This window comes from Triturus cristatus, chromosome 5_1 (assembly GCF_964204655.1).
Source record: "Triturus cristatus chromosome 5_1, aTriCri1.1, whole genome shotgun sequence".
Lineage (NCBI taxonomy): Eukaryota > Metazoa > Chordata > Amphibia > Caudata > Salamandridae > Triturus > Triturus cristatus.
In genome coordinates, this window is record NC_140587.1 from 683223027 (window position 1) to 683239934 (window position 16908).

Sequence of the window (16908 nt, forward strand, 5' to 3'; positions counted from 1 at the left end):
GATGCCCCCTAATTGGGAATTCTGTTCTCCAACCCTTTCTAATGACACTCCGGTCTGCTGCGGGCTTCCGTTTGTGCAGAGACAGTCATTTCCTTTGCTTGCTATCTTGCTCTTTTGCTGGCTGCCATCTCGCAAGGGTGATGGTCCAGCCTTTTCTCACTTTTGCATCTGAGGGCTTCAAAAACATATGCAGGTCTGAGCGCGCAACGGATACTTGATCTAGTAAGTCGCTCTCCTACTTTGAAATATTACAGCACTTGCAGGGTCATTTTAATTTTGTAAACTGTATTTTATTTTTACTTGTGGCCATTACCTGTTTAACTGTCCAATTTGGGGCTGACTGCATTCGCTGTATTGCTGCCTCCGAATTGGGAATTCCTGTCCTCCAACCCTTTCTACTGACTCTCCTGTCTGCCACAGGCTTCCGTTTGTGCGGAGAGTCATTTCCTCTCTTTGCTATCTTGCTCTTTTTCTGGCTGCCATCTTGCTCGGGTGACGGTCCAGTCTTTTCCCACTTCTGCTTCTGGGGAATTAAATAACAGATGCAGGTTCGAGCGCACAGCGGACACGTCGCTGGTGCAACTCTGTCGTGCCAGCCGCATGCACGTCTGCACATTCAGTGCCAGCCCCCCTGTCAATTTGGCCTTAGATATCAAAGGCCAAATTAGTTATTACAGGGATACCCTGTTAACATTTAATTCCTCACGTGAGTGTTGCACTGGTCCTCAATTGGACCCTCTCTGTGGCAAAGATTGCATTAAATGCCCAATCTGTACCTTCTCTCCAACTAATCTATACTGTATGCCTCTCACCCCCACGCACTCAGCAAAGATAACTCCAAAAACAAAGAAAACTAGCTACAGCTGCACTCTCATTAATTCCAGATATCACGTTAAGCATGCTTTAGAGTTCGCAGACTTCATAGAAAGTCAGAGCATCGACCTACCTTTTATTACTGAGACCTGGGCAGACTCAACGTCTGACCCAGACTTACTAGTAGCATTACCTGCAGGTTTCAGGATACAGACACAACCGCCCTTTAAAAAGGGGCAGAGGTCTTGCAATTATATTTAGAGAACATTTTAAAACCATTTTTGACATTCTTTCTGACGTGCCTCTTTGCGAAGCGATTTATTTTAAAATTGAAGTAAACAGCCACTATTCTTTTAATGGACTTCTCATCTATCAGCCACCCAGCTCTAGAACAGCCTTTATGCAATCTATTATCAATCATACAGAATATAAAGTGGACACTACAGACTTCATTATTCTAGGTGATTTCAATTTTCATATGGAAAATTCTCTGGATTCAGATTCCATTATTTTACTGGATCATATGGCCGAGGCAGGTATAACACAAATTGTCCAGGGTCCCTCATTCATAGCTGGTCACCTTTTAGAAGGCATTTTTACAAACAACCCTCAGCTTCACTGGCAATCCTCCCTCCCCTTGACATGGTCTGACCATAAGGCAGTCATGTTTGAATTAAATGGGCTATCTAAGGTAGAATCAGTCTACCCATAAATTGGGAGCATTATGAAGCGCCGGTAGAGTATCATAGATGCTGGGCAGCTTAATACATCCCTTGTCCATTTAACTCCTCCCATCTGCCCTGATTTGGACATATCAGTTCGCAACTACCATCAATGGCTGGATATATCATTAACTCAACTAGTCCCAGCAAAATATTCCAAAGTCATAAATCTAATCCCTCCGATCCTTGGTTCAACGTTGACCTTAGACAGCTAAAACAGGAATGTAGAGGAGCAGAACATAAATGGAGACTTGAGTAGAAATCAGCTGATAAAGAGTCTTATAAAGTCAAGTTACTGACTTATAAAAAGAGTATTCTTATAGCGAAAGAGGGATACTTTCTAGCCAAAATAGAAGGAGCTATGAATTATTCTAAGGAGCTTTTCGCAACAGCCAAAACTTCCATATTCTAAGAACACAAACACATACCAACAATTTTGTAATAAGTTAGCACTTCACTTTCAAGATAAAGTTAAATGTGTTTATGACTCTCCCCGTGACATTAACCAAACCGATGACATCAATAGCAGATTTCCTAAGGGAGTTCCTAATGTCACCACATTATCTCACTTTGGGCCGCTACCGGTCGAACAGACACAAGTAACACTGACACAGTTCAAATCAGGCTCTCTATTGGACTCCTGGCATGCCAGAATTATTCATCTGGTCCCAAGGGTGATAGTCACTCACCTCAGGACCATTTTTATTCGAAGCAGGATATTATCCAAAAGACTGGAAGGTAGGCTCTATGCTGCCATTATTAAAAAAGACCCACCTAGATATGGATGACCCCAATAACTACCGACCTATCACTCGTTTACCATTTCCGGCTAAACTGGTTCAAAAATTGGTTAATAATGGACTGAGCACCTTCCTAGACAAATCCAAGAGTCTACACTCTACATAATTTAGTTTCGTAGTCACCACAGTACTGAGTTGGCACTGATCACAGCTACGGAAGAAATCAGGCAAACCATAGATAGTGGAGGCAAAGTGGCTCTGATCCTTTTGTATCTGTCAGCCGCATTTGATACGGTCAACCACGCTCTCCTAATTGATTGACGTGAAACAATAGGGATCAAAGTAACACTCTTAAATTCATCTCTTCTTTTTTGGAAGACCGTATCCACATGGTCTCTCTTGGTGATTTTATCTCACCACCTTTTTCATTGCCTTGTGGGGTCCCCCAGGGCTCATCTTTGAGCCCCACTTTGTTAACCTTTATGTGACCCCACTTGCAGACCTGATCAGATCATTTAGCTTCTCCCTAGTCTCTTATGCAGATGAAACACAGATTGTTGTATCTATCACTGACAATCCTGGGGACACAGCAGCTTGCTTTCACGATTGCATGCTCTACATCGGGAAGTGAATGATCAGCCGTTGTCTGAAACTGAACTCCTCAAAGACTGAGGTTATGCTATTCAGCTACAATCCATCTTTTTGGTCCAACAACTGGTGGCCCCAGGAACTAGGGATTTTGCCTACCACCAGTGACAAAACAAAAGTCCTTGGGATACTTATTGACACTAACTTATCCTTTGAAGAACAGATACATCATATTACTTCCTTATGCTTCTTCATCCTGAAAACTCCAAGGAAAGTGTTGCCTTAAATCCCAGCAAGTCTACAGAAGAAGGTAGTTACAACTCTTATCTCCTCCAAAGTAGACTATGACAATGCTCTCTTCACCAATATCCAAAAGCGTTTTCTCCAAAAGCTACAAACGCTACAGAATGCTGCGGCACGGCTGCTACTGGGCATTCCAAAACATAAACCAGCTTCCCAAGCACTTATTCAACTACACTGGCTCCCTATTGATAAACACAATTCAATTTAAGGCACTCTGTATTGCCTTCAGAGCTCAACAAGCTGTGGGCCCAGACTATTTGATTCAGCGTTTTCAATGCTACATTCATTCTCGCCCTCTACCCTCATCCACAAGCGGTAATCTTGTAATCTGCAGATTTTAAAAAGCTAACTGGGGTGGGCGAGGCTTCATTGTTTTCACATCTAGGCTGTGGAACGCTCTTCCAACAGAACTTAAAATTAAGACACATTTAAAAACCTGGCTTTTCTGCAAATAACTGTCTTTTTCCAGATCCTCTTAGCTTTATTGTCCACGTAGCACCTGGATACCCCTGGGTGATTGTCACGCTTTATACATTTTACTTTCATTTCATTTCATTTCCCACTCATCGTGCCAGGACGACATCCAGTCCACACCTAAGCACCCTTTGTCTCACTGCCTGGAAACAATATGCAAGCCGCACAGTAGAGTGATTCACAGTCATGTTACCCATGGCACCTGCAGAAGGCACAGTTGGTTGGGATAAGAAAATGGCATCTTTCTAAAAGTGACATTTTCAAAATTGTACTGAAATTCTGACTTCGCCATTAAAGAGGATTTTAAATGCCAATGAATTTAAGTGTAAACAACATATATATGTCTGCTCTTAATCTAAGATTAAATGTAATAAGGTAACACCATTTTATTCAATCAGAGAGATAGGCCTTACTACAGAGAAACAACTTCAGGATATTTACACTGTCAGGACATGTAAAATCTAAATACACTTGTCCTACCTTTTAAATAAAATGGACCCTGCCATATGAGCCTTTATGTCCTACCATAGGGGGGCTTATAAGTATTAAAAAGGAAGGTTTAGCACTGGCAAAAGGTTTATTTTGCCAGGTCAAAAAGGCAGGTTAAACCTGCCCACATAGGCTACTTAAGTGGTTGGCACAATGAGGGCTGCTGTCCACTAGTAGCATTTAATTAGGGCTCACAATTTTACGGTATTTTGTTTTTTTACATACCATCTATATTAATTTTGTGGCCATCTTATTGGAATTTATCCACATTTATTTTTTGTTTTGTGAAAAGATGAGGTGCTAACTCGTAAGTATATTTCTGCATATATTTAATTGATAAACATGCGCTCATAATTTGATGCTTTCGGGTTTTAGCACATCACACAGCCAATAATAATAAAATAATGAAAAATACTCAATAAATAAATACATGTTCAAAAAATTGTATATTATCACATTTACATGATGAGATATGAAATGTTGTAAGCACATCTCATTGAGCTCTGTAACTCCCCATGCTGCCAATATGTACAGTTATTGTCCTGAAAGTCATTAATCTCAACATGGTGAGTCACTCAAAAGAAGCCAGATTATCTATATATTTCCGTTTTTATAAATAAATATAGACAGGAAAGAAAAGGTCTTCTGTCTGTATTTATCTGTAAAAATGGAAAATAGGGAGCCCTACATTTAATATACAGGCCCTGGGTACTGGTATTTCAATTTATTAGGGAATTCCGAGTAAATTAAATGTGCCCATTAGGTGTAATCCAATTTTAATATGTTTGAAGGAGAGAGCACAATCACTTTAGCAGTAGTTAGCACTGGTAAAGTGCAAAGATGGCTAAGGCCCCCAAAAAATAAATTCAGCAAACAGAAGGGGTGAAGGCAAAAAGTTTGGGGGAATACGACGCCTAGGATTTCAGGTCTAACAAATGGCTTAAAATTTTAAATCTTACTCAAGAGACAGGCCTAATATAATAAAGATTGGATTCAGGATCTTCTAGCCCAGTGTCTGGCCTTAAGGGTGATCGGTCATGACCTCTGGATGGGAGAAGTAAATAGTAGTTGTAGCACAATGTCCAATCCCCAAGCCAGTACGAAGGTAGCAAGGATCGTTGAGGTTATGGGTCCAAGGGCTGTTAAGGCGAAGGGGCTGTCAGCATCATTTTATCTATATGAATGCTACTGCCCTGTATTATTCTATATGTTAGCCATGGCTAACCCATTGCAAGATGGCAGAGAGCTACGGTTCAGTCAGGTCAACTTTGACTTATGGGGTGTTAGTGGTAGAGTGGGTTCTTTCTACTTTCATGGAAATGCGTGTAGAATAGGGACCTGGACAGCATTTTGTTTAGTGAAATTCCTGAGATTATGCCATTGTACCCCATTGCATAATTCCACTGTATGCATGGCAAAATTATAGTGCAAGATGAACAATCAGAGGGCAAGAGCCTGCAGTTCAGAGCAATTGTGTATGTGATGCTTTTTTAGAGAAAAGTCATTCCTTGTATCAGAAAGGTGACACACTAAACATTTTGCTAAGAGACGGATTTACATTTTGCATAATTATGTATAATTTAGCAAAATGTTCCCACAATTTTGCAAACTACCCAGAGGCATATTGCATGAATATCTTGCACCCCAAGTGTAGAGATGGCATATAAGTAAGGCAGTGTTTGAAATTATCATCTGATAACTTACTTTTGGTGGGATACTTCCACTTCTGTAAGTTCAGTCATTCAGCTTATCCTGGAGCCTTATGTTAATTGTTTCTCTTGTTCTTCTATGGAATCCTTTCTCTGAGATTCATCTTGACTACTTTATGACTATTGTGACTATGATTACTGTCTACTTTCCATTGAATTTTACAGGCTTCTTACCAGAGCGGTTGCCCGGACCAAGTCGCCAGTAGCCTCAAGGATCCGAGAGTGTGAATGCACCATTATTCTGTATGATACAATCCTGCCAGAGTAAGTCTAAAATCTTGCTGAATCACTGACCTGCGTTTTCCAAGTTCTCTTGTACTCCAAAAATTACCTACTTGTATTTTCGTCATTCGTACCCCTACTCCTGTGGTTCCCCGAGGCCTAGCTTCTTGGCTACTCTTTATTAATTGGGGAGTTATGGGCCCTACACAAGAAGGGGATAGGTAGTCTGTCTTTGTGGCCTTTGTTACACTCACCCACGGCAGTGAGAAAACAATTGACCCTGCGCAGCTTCCCCTGATGTACTGCATACTGGTTCAGCACTTTTTAACCAATGCGAAGATCCACACAATAGGAACTTAAGAGCTGATGGCCTGACTTTGCATCAATGCCCTGATGACACTTTGCTAAATCTAAAACTAAGAAGTAAGCAACACCCAGAAATAATAAAAATTGGCCTCAATAAGACTCAGTTGGGCTTTCCAACCACTTCCTAAAACTAAACCACTTCCTAAAAGTAAACCACGATCAGACAAAGGGCCAGATGTACGACTGTTTTATGAAGTTGCAATCGGGAAATCAGCCCAGTAGTGGTTTGCAAAAACGCTATTTTGCGAGTCGGTGACGTCTCTTCCAAATAGCAAGTCAGAATGGTATGTACCAATGTTTTGCAACCGCAAAATACGTGCAGTTTACCACCATCTTTAAGTAGGTGGTAAGCCACTCGCAAACGGGAAGGGGTTTCCAGGAGCCCCCTTCCCATTTGTAAATGGATGCGAAAATATTTTTTAAGAGCAGGCAACGGTCCCACGGACCACTGCCTACTCTTAAAAAATGAAACAGAAAAGTTTAATTTTTCTTTTTTAAATACATTCCATTTTCTTTAGTTTAAAAAAAAACTGCTTTAATAAAAGAACAGTTACATACATGGTGGTCTGCTGACCCCAGCAGGCCACCATCCCTGCGAGTGCTGGTTATTCCCAATGGGTCGCAAATTGCGAACTGCCTCATGAATATTGATGAGGCAGGTCATTTGTGACCCCATTAGGAAATGCAAACAGTGTCACAATTTGCGACTCGCAAAATGGTAAGGTTGTACATCTGGTCCAAAGTCCCAAACCTTCACACCGAATAACAACAGCTCCCTAGAATACATTCAGTTCATTGACTCAAACCAACTTGAACATAAATCAAAATATATGCGGTTTGTTTTGATTGAAAACCCTGAGGTTCAGGTACACATAAGCTACAGATTCAAAACTTACTAATGGCAACTTTGTACTTTATGTGACCTAAAGTACAAAGACTCACTTCTAGGCCTGCAGACCTTTGTCCAGTCACCATTTCTACCTAAACTGGACTACAGAAATGCACCATTCGCTGAATCTCTCTCTGTACTGTGAAAAGCATCCCTGAACTCAACAGCAAGGCCAATTTTAAATACAAAAACAGAAAGACCACATATCACCCATTCTAAAAATTACTAAATGCGCTACTAGAAGAGAGATGTTGCAAAATAGAAACTCTATATAAAGCCTTACACCATAACTTTCCGTAACACCTAGCACATAAAATTCCGCAGAAAAATGCAAAAAGGTAATGAACGAAAAGGTGCTCATTTTAGAAGGCGCAAATTTCTTTACACAAACAAAGTCTCTGCCAATCAATCTCTGGTGATGCACCAACAATGTGGATTAACATTCTCCCGCTCATAGAAAAACAATACAATGCTTTGTCTACAAGAAATGGATACATCTAATGCTATCAGAGACTAATTTTATATTTCACTGCAATACATGTTTACATTTGTTCATGTTGGTATTTGTTTATTATTTTGCAGGTGTGTAAATGGAGTGGTCCACATCAGATAAAAATTCAAACAAATAAATGCAAGCAGAGCTGGACTGCCTGTTTATTCGATCTAGGCATGTCCCCGGTAGGCTGGCGCCATTGGAGGCCGTTTTTACTGCAGGGGTTGCTGCTGGCCCCTCTGCCACTTTCTCCTGCTTCCACAGAAATAGGAGCAGGAGAGAGAGATATGGGGAGAAGAAGCTGGACAGGTTTGAACAATACTGCAAGGGATGCTTTTGGTCTCCATCCCAGCCCTGACAGCAAAACATATACAGTCGTTCACATGGAACTCATTTAATACATTTTTCAATAATACAGCAAAATATTTGTTGTGTTTAAATACAGAGAAGATCAATATATTTTAAGGTTTCAGTCATCACAACAATATGTATTGCACATTGTAGGACATTTTTTAAAAGAAGCAGTAAGATGTGTATAGTGAACCCCAAGTGATATACCATAACCGAGAGAAAATGAGACAGTGAATATGGTACACAGAATATTAGTTTGGCAAACAACCATATACACTGTCTTTGCTTGAAGCTTGCGTCCTTTAGCACGATTGTTCCAAAGGTAGCAAGTTTAACTCCTTAGAGAGAAGGATGCTCTCTTAAATATCTATAATTACCAGTCCCCAAAAATCCTGTTCCTGTGATACACTGGTAAAAGATGCCAACAAGGGGTTTTGTTTGAGACAAACTATTTCCATATATTTCTCAAAAAATGAATTAGTAGGTGTATGTGAGTAAATTTACACCAAAAAGGAAATCAATCAACTGATCTAATCATTGAATATAAACTACAAACACGGGGATTCTATTTTGTGAATTAAACACAAGTCTTTTATATATATCAATCAAAGGTAGAAAGGAGTACAAGCGAAATAATGGTTTGAGCAATATTTCATGAGCAAAGGGTTCAATCAGATCCACATATCTTCAAAAAAACATCTATTCCATCGTGGTTTTGACAGAGACCAATCTCGTTATTGAGAAAATAATCAACTGTACATAATAAATAATCTGAAAAATAGATGATATAGTCGACGTTTCGGTCTTGGGTGGTGTCAATCCGTCAGACCATCTTCAGGACAATTATTGCATAACAAAGACTCCTATATAAACACAATACAAACAGTTACATAAATGTAGACATGATTGTGCAGTCAATATTAACTACAAAATCAATTTAAAAAGAAAAACCCGTGTGCAAGAGGAAATCCTCTAGATATTTTATCAAAACATGTCTTGTTATTGTCTTTCCCAATCTTATTTAACAGGGCAGTTATCATTATTTTATATTTGGTGTTTGCCTACATAAAACGACAAATTCTAACAATAAATGGAGCTTGCTTACATTCTGAATCTTTAGCAATATCACGATGTTTGTTTAGAATCGTGATCTAGACGTTTTACGTTGATGCTGTAACATAAAGATAAAAAGCTCAGTATAAGGATCCAAGCTAGATCATTTCTGGTGAATTTAAAAGAAGTCTAGGTGGTGAAATCAAATCCTACCGGATAATCTTCAAAATATCTGTCCGCCAGATTGTCTAAGCGCGAGGAAGGTTTTTTCCGTGTGATTTCACAGCTGTATAAAAGAGCAACAGTGCCATATTGTTATACAATGACTTGTAACTTTGTTCTTTGTTCTCTATTTATGTAGCGCCATGCATCCCTAAGGTATTCCTATTCTTAAAGTGCAATATTTGAGCAATACATTTCGCTCCTAGTATTAACTAATTATGAAAACCGGCTAATCAGTGGGAGTTTTTATTACTCTAAATCACTCGACTGGCACACTAGATAACTCTATTACACTCATTTGATGGTATCCGAGATTTGATACATCCTGGCAAAGTCGTAGTAATAATCCACAACTAAACGATATCACTCTTGGTTAGATGTAACGTCTAATTATATGTGTCACGGAGGATTACTGGAGTGATCACTTGCATATAGTAAAATGACATTCATTGAGCTAAACTGAGCATGTAAAAAACTGGCAGACAAAGCTTTGAAAGTCTTTGCTGGCAAGGACTGACGGCAGACGTACGGGAGACTTACATGCACGTCGTTTACAAGTCAGATTGTCTTCACATTGTGACTAAATATCCTTTTAAAAAATCTCTTGGTATATTTCTATCATCTAACAAATTCGTTAGAAAAAGCTAGCTTAGGCTTTACCTAGGTTCTGAAGTCATAATAACCTGGTGCAGAGTGATGAACCAACGGGGAATCGAGTCAACTTACATGTCTTTCGTGCCAATCGAAAAAATGCAAGGGGGTCCGTCCAAGTCAGGAGCGCCTGATTTGTCTCATGACTGTGGAGTGTAGTCATTAGACAAATCAGGCGCTCCTGACTTGGACGGACCCCCTTGCATTTTTTCGATTGGCACGAAAGACATGTAAGTTGACTCGATTCCCCGTAGGTTCATCACTCTGCACCAGGTTATTATGACTTCAGAACCTAGGTAAAGCCTAAGCTAGCTTTTTCTAACGAATTTGTTAGATGATAGAAATATACCAAGAGATTTTTTAAAAGGATATTTAGTCACAATGTGAAGACAATCTGACTTGTAAACGACGTGCATGTAAGTCTCCCGTACGTCTGCCGTCAGTCCTTGCCAGCAAAGACTTTCAAAGCTTTGTCTGCCAGTTTTTTACATGCTCAGTTTAGCTCAATGAATGTCATTTTACTATATGCAAGTGATCACTCCAGTAATCCTCCGTGACACATATAATTAGACGTTACATCTAACCAAGAGTGATATCGTTTAGTTGTGGATTATTACTACGACTTTGCCAGGATGTATCAAATCTCGGATACCATCAAATGAGTGTAATAGAGTTATCTAGTGTGCCAGTCGAGTGATTTAGAGTAATAAAAACTCCCACTGATTAGCCGTTTTTCATAATTAGTTAATACTAGGAGCGAAATGTATCGCTCAAATATTGCACTTTAAGAATAGGAATACCTTAGGGATGCATGGCGCTACATAAATAGAGAACAAAGAACAAAGTTACAAGTCATTGTATAACAATATGGCACTGTTGCTCTTTTATACAGCTGTGAAATCACACGGAAAAAACCTTCCTCGCGCTTAGACAATCTGGCGGACAGATATTTTGAAGATTATCCGGTAGGATTTGATTTCACCACCTAGACTTCTTTTAAATTCACCAGAAATGATCTAGCTTGGATCCTTATACTGAGATTTTTATCTTTATGTTACAGCATCAACGTAAAACGTCTAGATCACGATTCTAAACAAACATCGTGATATTGCTAAAGATTCAGAAAGTAAGCAAGCTCCATTTATTGTTAGAATTTGTCGTTTTATGTAGGCAAACACCAAATATAAAATAATGATAACTGTCCTGTTAAATAAGATTGGGAAAGACAATAACAAGACATGTTTTGATAAAATATCTAGAGGATTTCCTCTTGCACACGGGTTTTTCTTTTTAAATTGATTTTGTATTTAATATTGACTGCACAATCATGTCTACATTTATGTAACTGTTGTATTGTGTTTATATAGGAGTCTTTGTTATGCAATAATTGTCCTGAAGATGGTCTGACGGATTGACACCACCCAAGACCGAAACGTCGACTATATCAACTATTTTTCAGATTATTTATTATGTACAGTTGATTATTTTCTCAATAACGAGATTGGTCTCTGTCAAAACCACGATGGAATAGATGTTTTTTTGAAGATATGTGGATCTGATTGAACCCTTTGCTCTTGAAATATTGTTCAAACCATTATCTCGCTTGTACTCCTTTCTACCTTTGATTGATATACATAAAAGACTTGTGTTTAATTCACAAAACAGAAGCCCCGTGTTTGTAGTTTATATTCAATGATTAGATCAGTTGATTGATTTCCTTTTTGGTGTAAATTTACTCACATACACCTACTAATTAATTTTTTGAGAAATATATGGAAATAGTTTGTCTCAAACAAAACCCCTTGTTGGCATCTTATACCTTTCCAACCTATCTGCCCAAGCCCTCAAGGGTATATTGGGTTCGCCCTTCATTTATTTCCTGTGATACACTGGCATTTCGTTAGCATTCAGGTTTTCACACACTTGCTTACTCAAATATAGTTCATCTTCATAAGAGGAAGAATGTCTTTTAGAGACACAGGTTATGTTCATAATGCATGAATATTTCATTTGCAGCTACACAGGATCAACTGGAAATGCAAGTGGAACATAATCTGTGAGAATTAGGTTTTACAGGTACTAGGCCAGGGTTTTTAAAATCCTGCTCATTGCAGCCTTTAGTTCATCTTACAAGGATTGCTCAGCACAGACCAGGCCCGGTGAGAAGAAAATAGAGTAAGGCTATAGAAAAACGTGAGAAAGCATCAGAAGGTGGCTGAAAGAAAGTCTTCAAAAACTGTAACAAATTATGGTTCACACAAAACTCCCATTGATACAACCAGTGACATTGTAGGAAGAAAAGCAGCGAGATGAGCAGAGAGGGTAAGGATTAATGGTCAAGGTAGGAAATATGACATAAAGTAATACATCTTCAGTGCAAGGGCACCAGGACATAAAGACGAGAGGTGACATCTAAACAGAAAAAGTTTCAAGTCATCCTTGAGTCCGTCCAATAAAACACAGGGGGAGCGAAGAGGACTTTTCATATTCAGGGACGCAAACTTAGAAGAAAAGGCAAGGTGCAATGTCCTAATGCTAAGGGAGTATTCGAGGCCCAGAACAATTCCATTCTTCAGTGCTCAGAACATAAGGGTAGAACTCAGAAGTTTCTAGATGTTGTATTTCCCAGCTGCACAAGCAACCATGACTGCTTGTGACACTTTCCATTTAAATATCCTCTTTGCACCAAACTATTTGCATTGATGATTGACCAGATTTACAACAACCCTTATTTGATCATTTCTGAACCTATATTTCGTTTGCATTATGTGCCTCACCTGTATTCGTTCGACTTCAAGGAACATTGCTGTATGGAAGGCCTTTTCCCATTGTGATTGTTCACATTCCAACTCCACAGAAAAGTACAAGTCTTCCCCCGATTCAGACTGGATTCCAAAACAGTGTTTCCGGCGGTCCAATATGTCACTGTCCTGATAAAAATGTTAAGTCAGAGAACGTAAAATATCTAATTGAACACTTGGCACAAAATCTGTATAGTTTACATTCTAATAAATTAAAGTGTCTGTTTAACACAATCCATTGAGTACACAGGGTAAGCTGAAGTTGAATTGAGTAAGTTAACTTTGAGATATTTAGAACACAGAAAGAAACGTACGAGGCAGATGGAGGATAATTTTTGGGACTTAATGCATCTTTCCCTTGGTATCTATAGATATTTGCGTTGAAAGACCTTGACTTGCAGTGGCACAAATAGTCCCATTGTGAACTTAAAAAGAAACAAAGAAGAAAAAAATACAGTGCAATTCAGCATTTTGATATCATCGAAATGCCTTTTAAAATTATATTTCTAATATAATTTAATTTTAGTAGCATAGTGCTTGTAGCCCCTACATGTCTGGTCATTGAACTTAAGGGGGACTCAAGTACCACCTTTAAATACTGTAATTTATAATTAACTGTTAAGAAATATGCATGCCTTTCTCAATATTCTTGATTTAAAATATAAACTCAGATTGAGAGGAATTCTTGTGTGCCTCTCTTTTCTAAACCACATTTGCTTCTCCACAAGGCCACCTCACTTGATGCTTTGTGCAACCATGGAACCGGTGTGGGTCCTGAATATCGATTAGGGAAAATAATACAACCAGTGATTGAAAGGGAAAAACAGGAGTGCAGGCACCCTGCATCTGAGTGCCTACATGCTTCTGATTGACGCTGGTACTTGCCAATCGAAAGTACAGCACCTCTGCTGAGAAGTGCTGAAACTTCTCGCTCAAAATGTAGAAGCCCAGATACTCAGTACCTGACAGCACCAGGCCATTTAACACACTGGTTGTACCTTAATATGGTAGCCAAAACATCGACAGGAATGTATGTATAGCTTTTCTATACCTAACTTCACATATATCTAACTTTAAAAAAAAGAAATATATATATTCACTGGAAAAAAGTATGTTAAAGTAACGTTATAGTTAGGTGAATATGCCAGTGATAACAATAATGTTTTGAACTAAAAAAAGACACAGAAATTCAGAAATTCACCAGTTATAGTTAGCAGTGCTAACTATACCTTGCACACCGCCATGCACTTTTTATGACCTCATATATGACATCACACATGAAAACTCACACTGTTGTGTCATGACTCGCAAATGACATCATGTGCTCTTGTGCCTTTTATGTGCCTAGGACTTTTAAAAAAACTACATGTACCAGAAGGCCTAGGCACATAAAAGGCACAAGAGCACATGATGTAATTTGTGAATCAAGACACAGCTGCTGTGAACAAGTCCAAAAGGGTTGAAATGCATTGGTAGCGTTTTGGTGCAGTGCTGTTGCTAGTAGGTAGCTATAGTTAGAACTATGTTTCTACAGAAAAGTGTTTTTTGACTTGCCTCTATTTTTGGTGTCATTTGATGAATCTTCACAAAATAAACAAAAGTGTCATAGTGAGTCTTGTTGTGCATGGAAAGTTTCAAGCTGATCTGTCAAGTGGGGACAGAGAAAAAAGGGAGATCAAGAAACTTGTGTTTCCCATGTTAATTCCCATGGTCTCTTTAGACAAGCCTGCAGCCTGAACAGCTGAATGGAATTACACCAAATTTAGAATTTGGTCCACAGATTGTGCTTTTTCCTATTTGGTATAAATATGTTCAGTAGTTGTTGAGAAATGTAAGAAAATTAAAATGTGTTTATCTGCAATCGCAGCTAATTCATGAATAATAAGGAGCTTGTGCAGAGAACTGTGGAGCTCTGATTGGCTGCCAACACTTCAACCAGGAAGAGTTGGCAGCCATCTTGGCACTTGGCTTCACTCGAGTCCCAATAAAAAGTAGAAAAAAAGAAAAAGGGTCCGGGTACGGATACCCTGACCCCCATGCCTCGGTCTTGTGTTCCAGAGGGCCCCAGCAGGGCAATAAATATATATTATTGTCAATTCATCATGATTTTCATGAAAAATTCACGAATATTGCTGTGAATCAAAAATCAAAACAAGTACTGTCTCCCATACTTGTTTTTAATGAATCCCCCAGGTGGGCCAGGTGCATGTGTACATTTGAAAAAATGGAGGCGGGGGCATCAGGCCCCCCTCCAAAGGATTATTTTTGCCCAAGAGACCACCACCTCCTCATGGCAATTGTTTATAATTAGTGTGGGGGCCGTACAGACTCCCCAGGGCACCGGGGACCACCACCTCCCAGGGGCTATTTGTAAATGTTGTGGGTGGCTGCTCGGATCTGCCTCGGCCTCAAACCACCACCTGCCTGGGGCTATTTGTGAAATGAAGCAGACAATACTATATGAGCGATTTAATATGTAATATGGGAGGTCATAAGCAGTGTGGTGTAGGGGGCATAAGTTATAGTTAGATCAGGTAACTACAACTACTGCTTTTCTATGGTTTTGAAATTGTATTTCCTAAGTGTAACCTGTAACCTTTTAGAGTGAGTGTGTGAGTGCCTTTCTGGCTCTGTAAGTGGGTGTGTGAGTGCCTGTCTGGGTAAGTGGATCTGTAAGTTGTGTTATGGGTCTGTGAGTGTGTGCGAGTTGCTGTATGTGTCTGTGAGTGGGTGTGTTAGTGCAGGTCTCCATCTGTGAGTGGGTTTCTGAGTGGCATAATAGGACTGCGAGGGTGTGTGTAAGTGGCTGTGTGGGTTTGTGAGTGGGTGCATGAGTGTGTGTGTGTGTGTGAGAGGGTGTATGGGTGGTAGTATGGATTTCGGGCATTTGCTTACTTAGGTTATTTGACCTGGAGAGCCATGGACTTTGCTCTCACCAGGAGATGACAAGAAAGAAACCACTTGTCACACTCACTACAAGTCAGATTCCACTGCATTAGTTCAATGAAGTATTCACCTCCATTAGGGATTTCATATTGTTTTTTTATTATGGAATACAAGAGGAAACACTTGCTTTGCCTTAGCAAAGTCCAAGTAGTTATGGTACCATGGTTAGTTGCAAACCAGCGTGTTTTTGATAGTGTTAAAAGATATATATAGAGAGCATGTAAAAGTAATGTTTGAAGTCAGTGAACAACTTAAATGAAAAAGTTATAAAATATTTCAAACAATTGTCTAAAATGTTGTTTAAGTTTATTTCTTAATTCGCGATGCATTCTCGATGGCAGCTGGGTGGTGTCGCGAATCCCATGTGACACAGAAACAAATTGATGGCACTAGTTAACATAGCTTCCAATCACTGAAATAGGAAGGCCCCTCTTATTCTTTTAATCCTCTAGGTGTGGCAGTTCAAATTCACAACTATGTTTGTTTTTTTTAAAATTTGTTACAATTTTTGTGATTTTGTAGCCTTTCTAGCCCAAACAAATGGCTTCTTCTGCTCCAAAACCCCAGGATGACAACAAAAGTTCATCATCTGAAGATGAGTTACCAGCAAAGAAGCAGAGTATTGTCTGAGATTTTTTTACAATCCCCAGTTGTCGGAAGAAAGTGGTAGCACAAAAGGTAAAGTGCACAATTTGTGAAACTATACTTTTGAGGAGGACTTCCCAAAATTATTTATGCGGCACCACTAGCATGTTAAATCGTATTTTAACTATCCACTAGAAAGAGTTTAAAAGAGCAGAAAAGCAGTGTGAGCCAACCGCTGCGTCATCTTCAAAAATACTGCAATCAGGAGACACTCTTCCATCTGCGGCTCCTTCAACTGCTATGATTCTGGCTACTGTATTATTGGGACACACTGCAAATTGTACCACAAAATTTTAACAGTGGGGGAAGAATCTATACCAGCCAATATTGATGCAGCAAAAAGTCCTGAATACTGTTTTTTTCAGTTCAAGAAATCTTGCACAAGCTGTGCATGTTGTTTTCCTGGGACACTATTTTATAGTTCCTACTGG

General features: G+C 39.3%; 1 protein-coding gene across 1 annotated transcript in view; it reads right to left on the reverse strand.

The window, feature by feature from the left end:
• SNTG1 (syntrophin gamma 1) overlaps positions 1–16908 on the reverse strand; it is a 2687950-nt gene that overhangs the window by 403654 nt on the left and 2267388 nt on the right. Inside the window, exon 17 of the mRNA XM_085605648.1 lies at positions 12863–13015. Coding sequence (XP_085461774.1) covers positions 12863–13015 — 153 coding nt within the window. The remainder of the gene's footprint in view (positions 1–12862; positions 13016–16908) is intronic.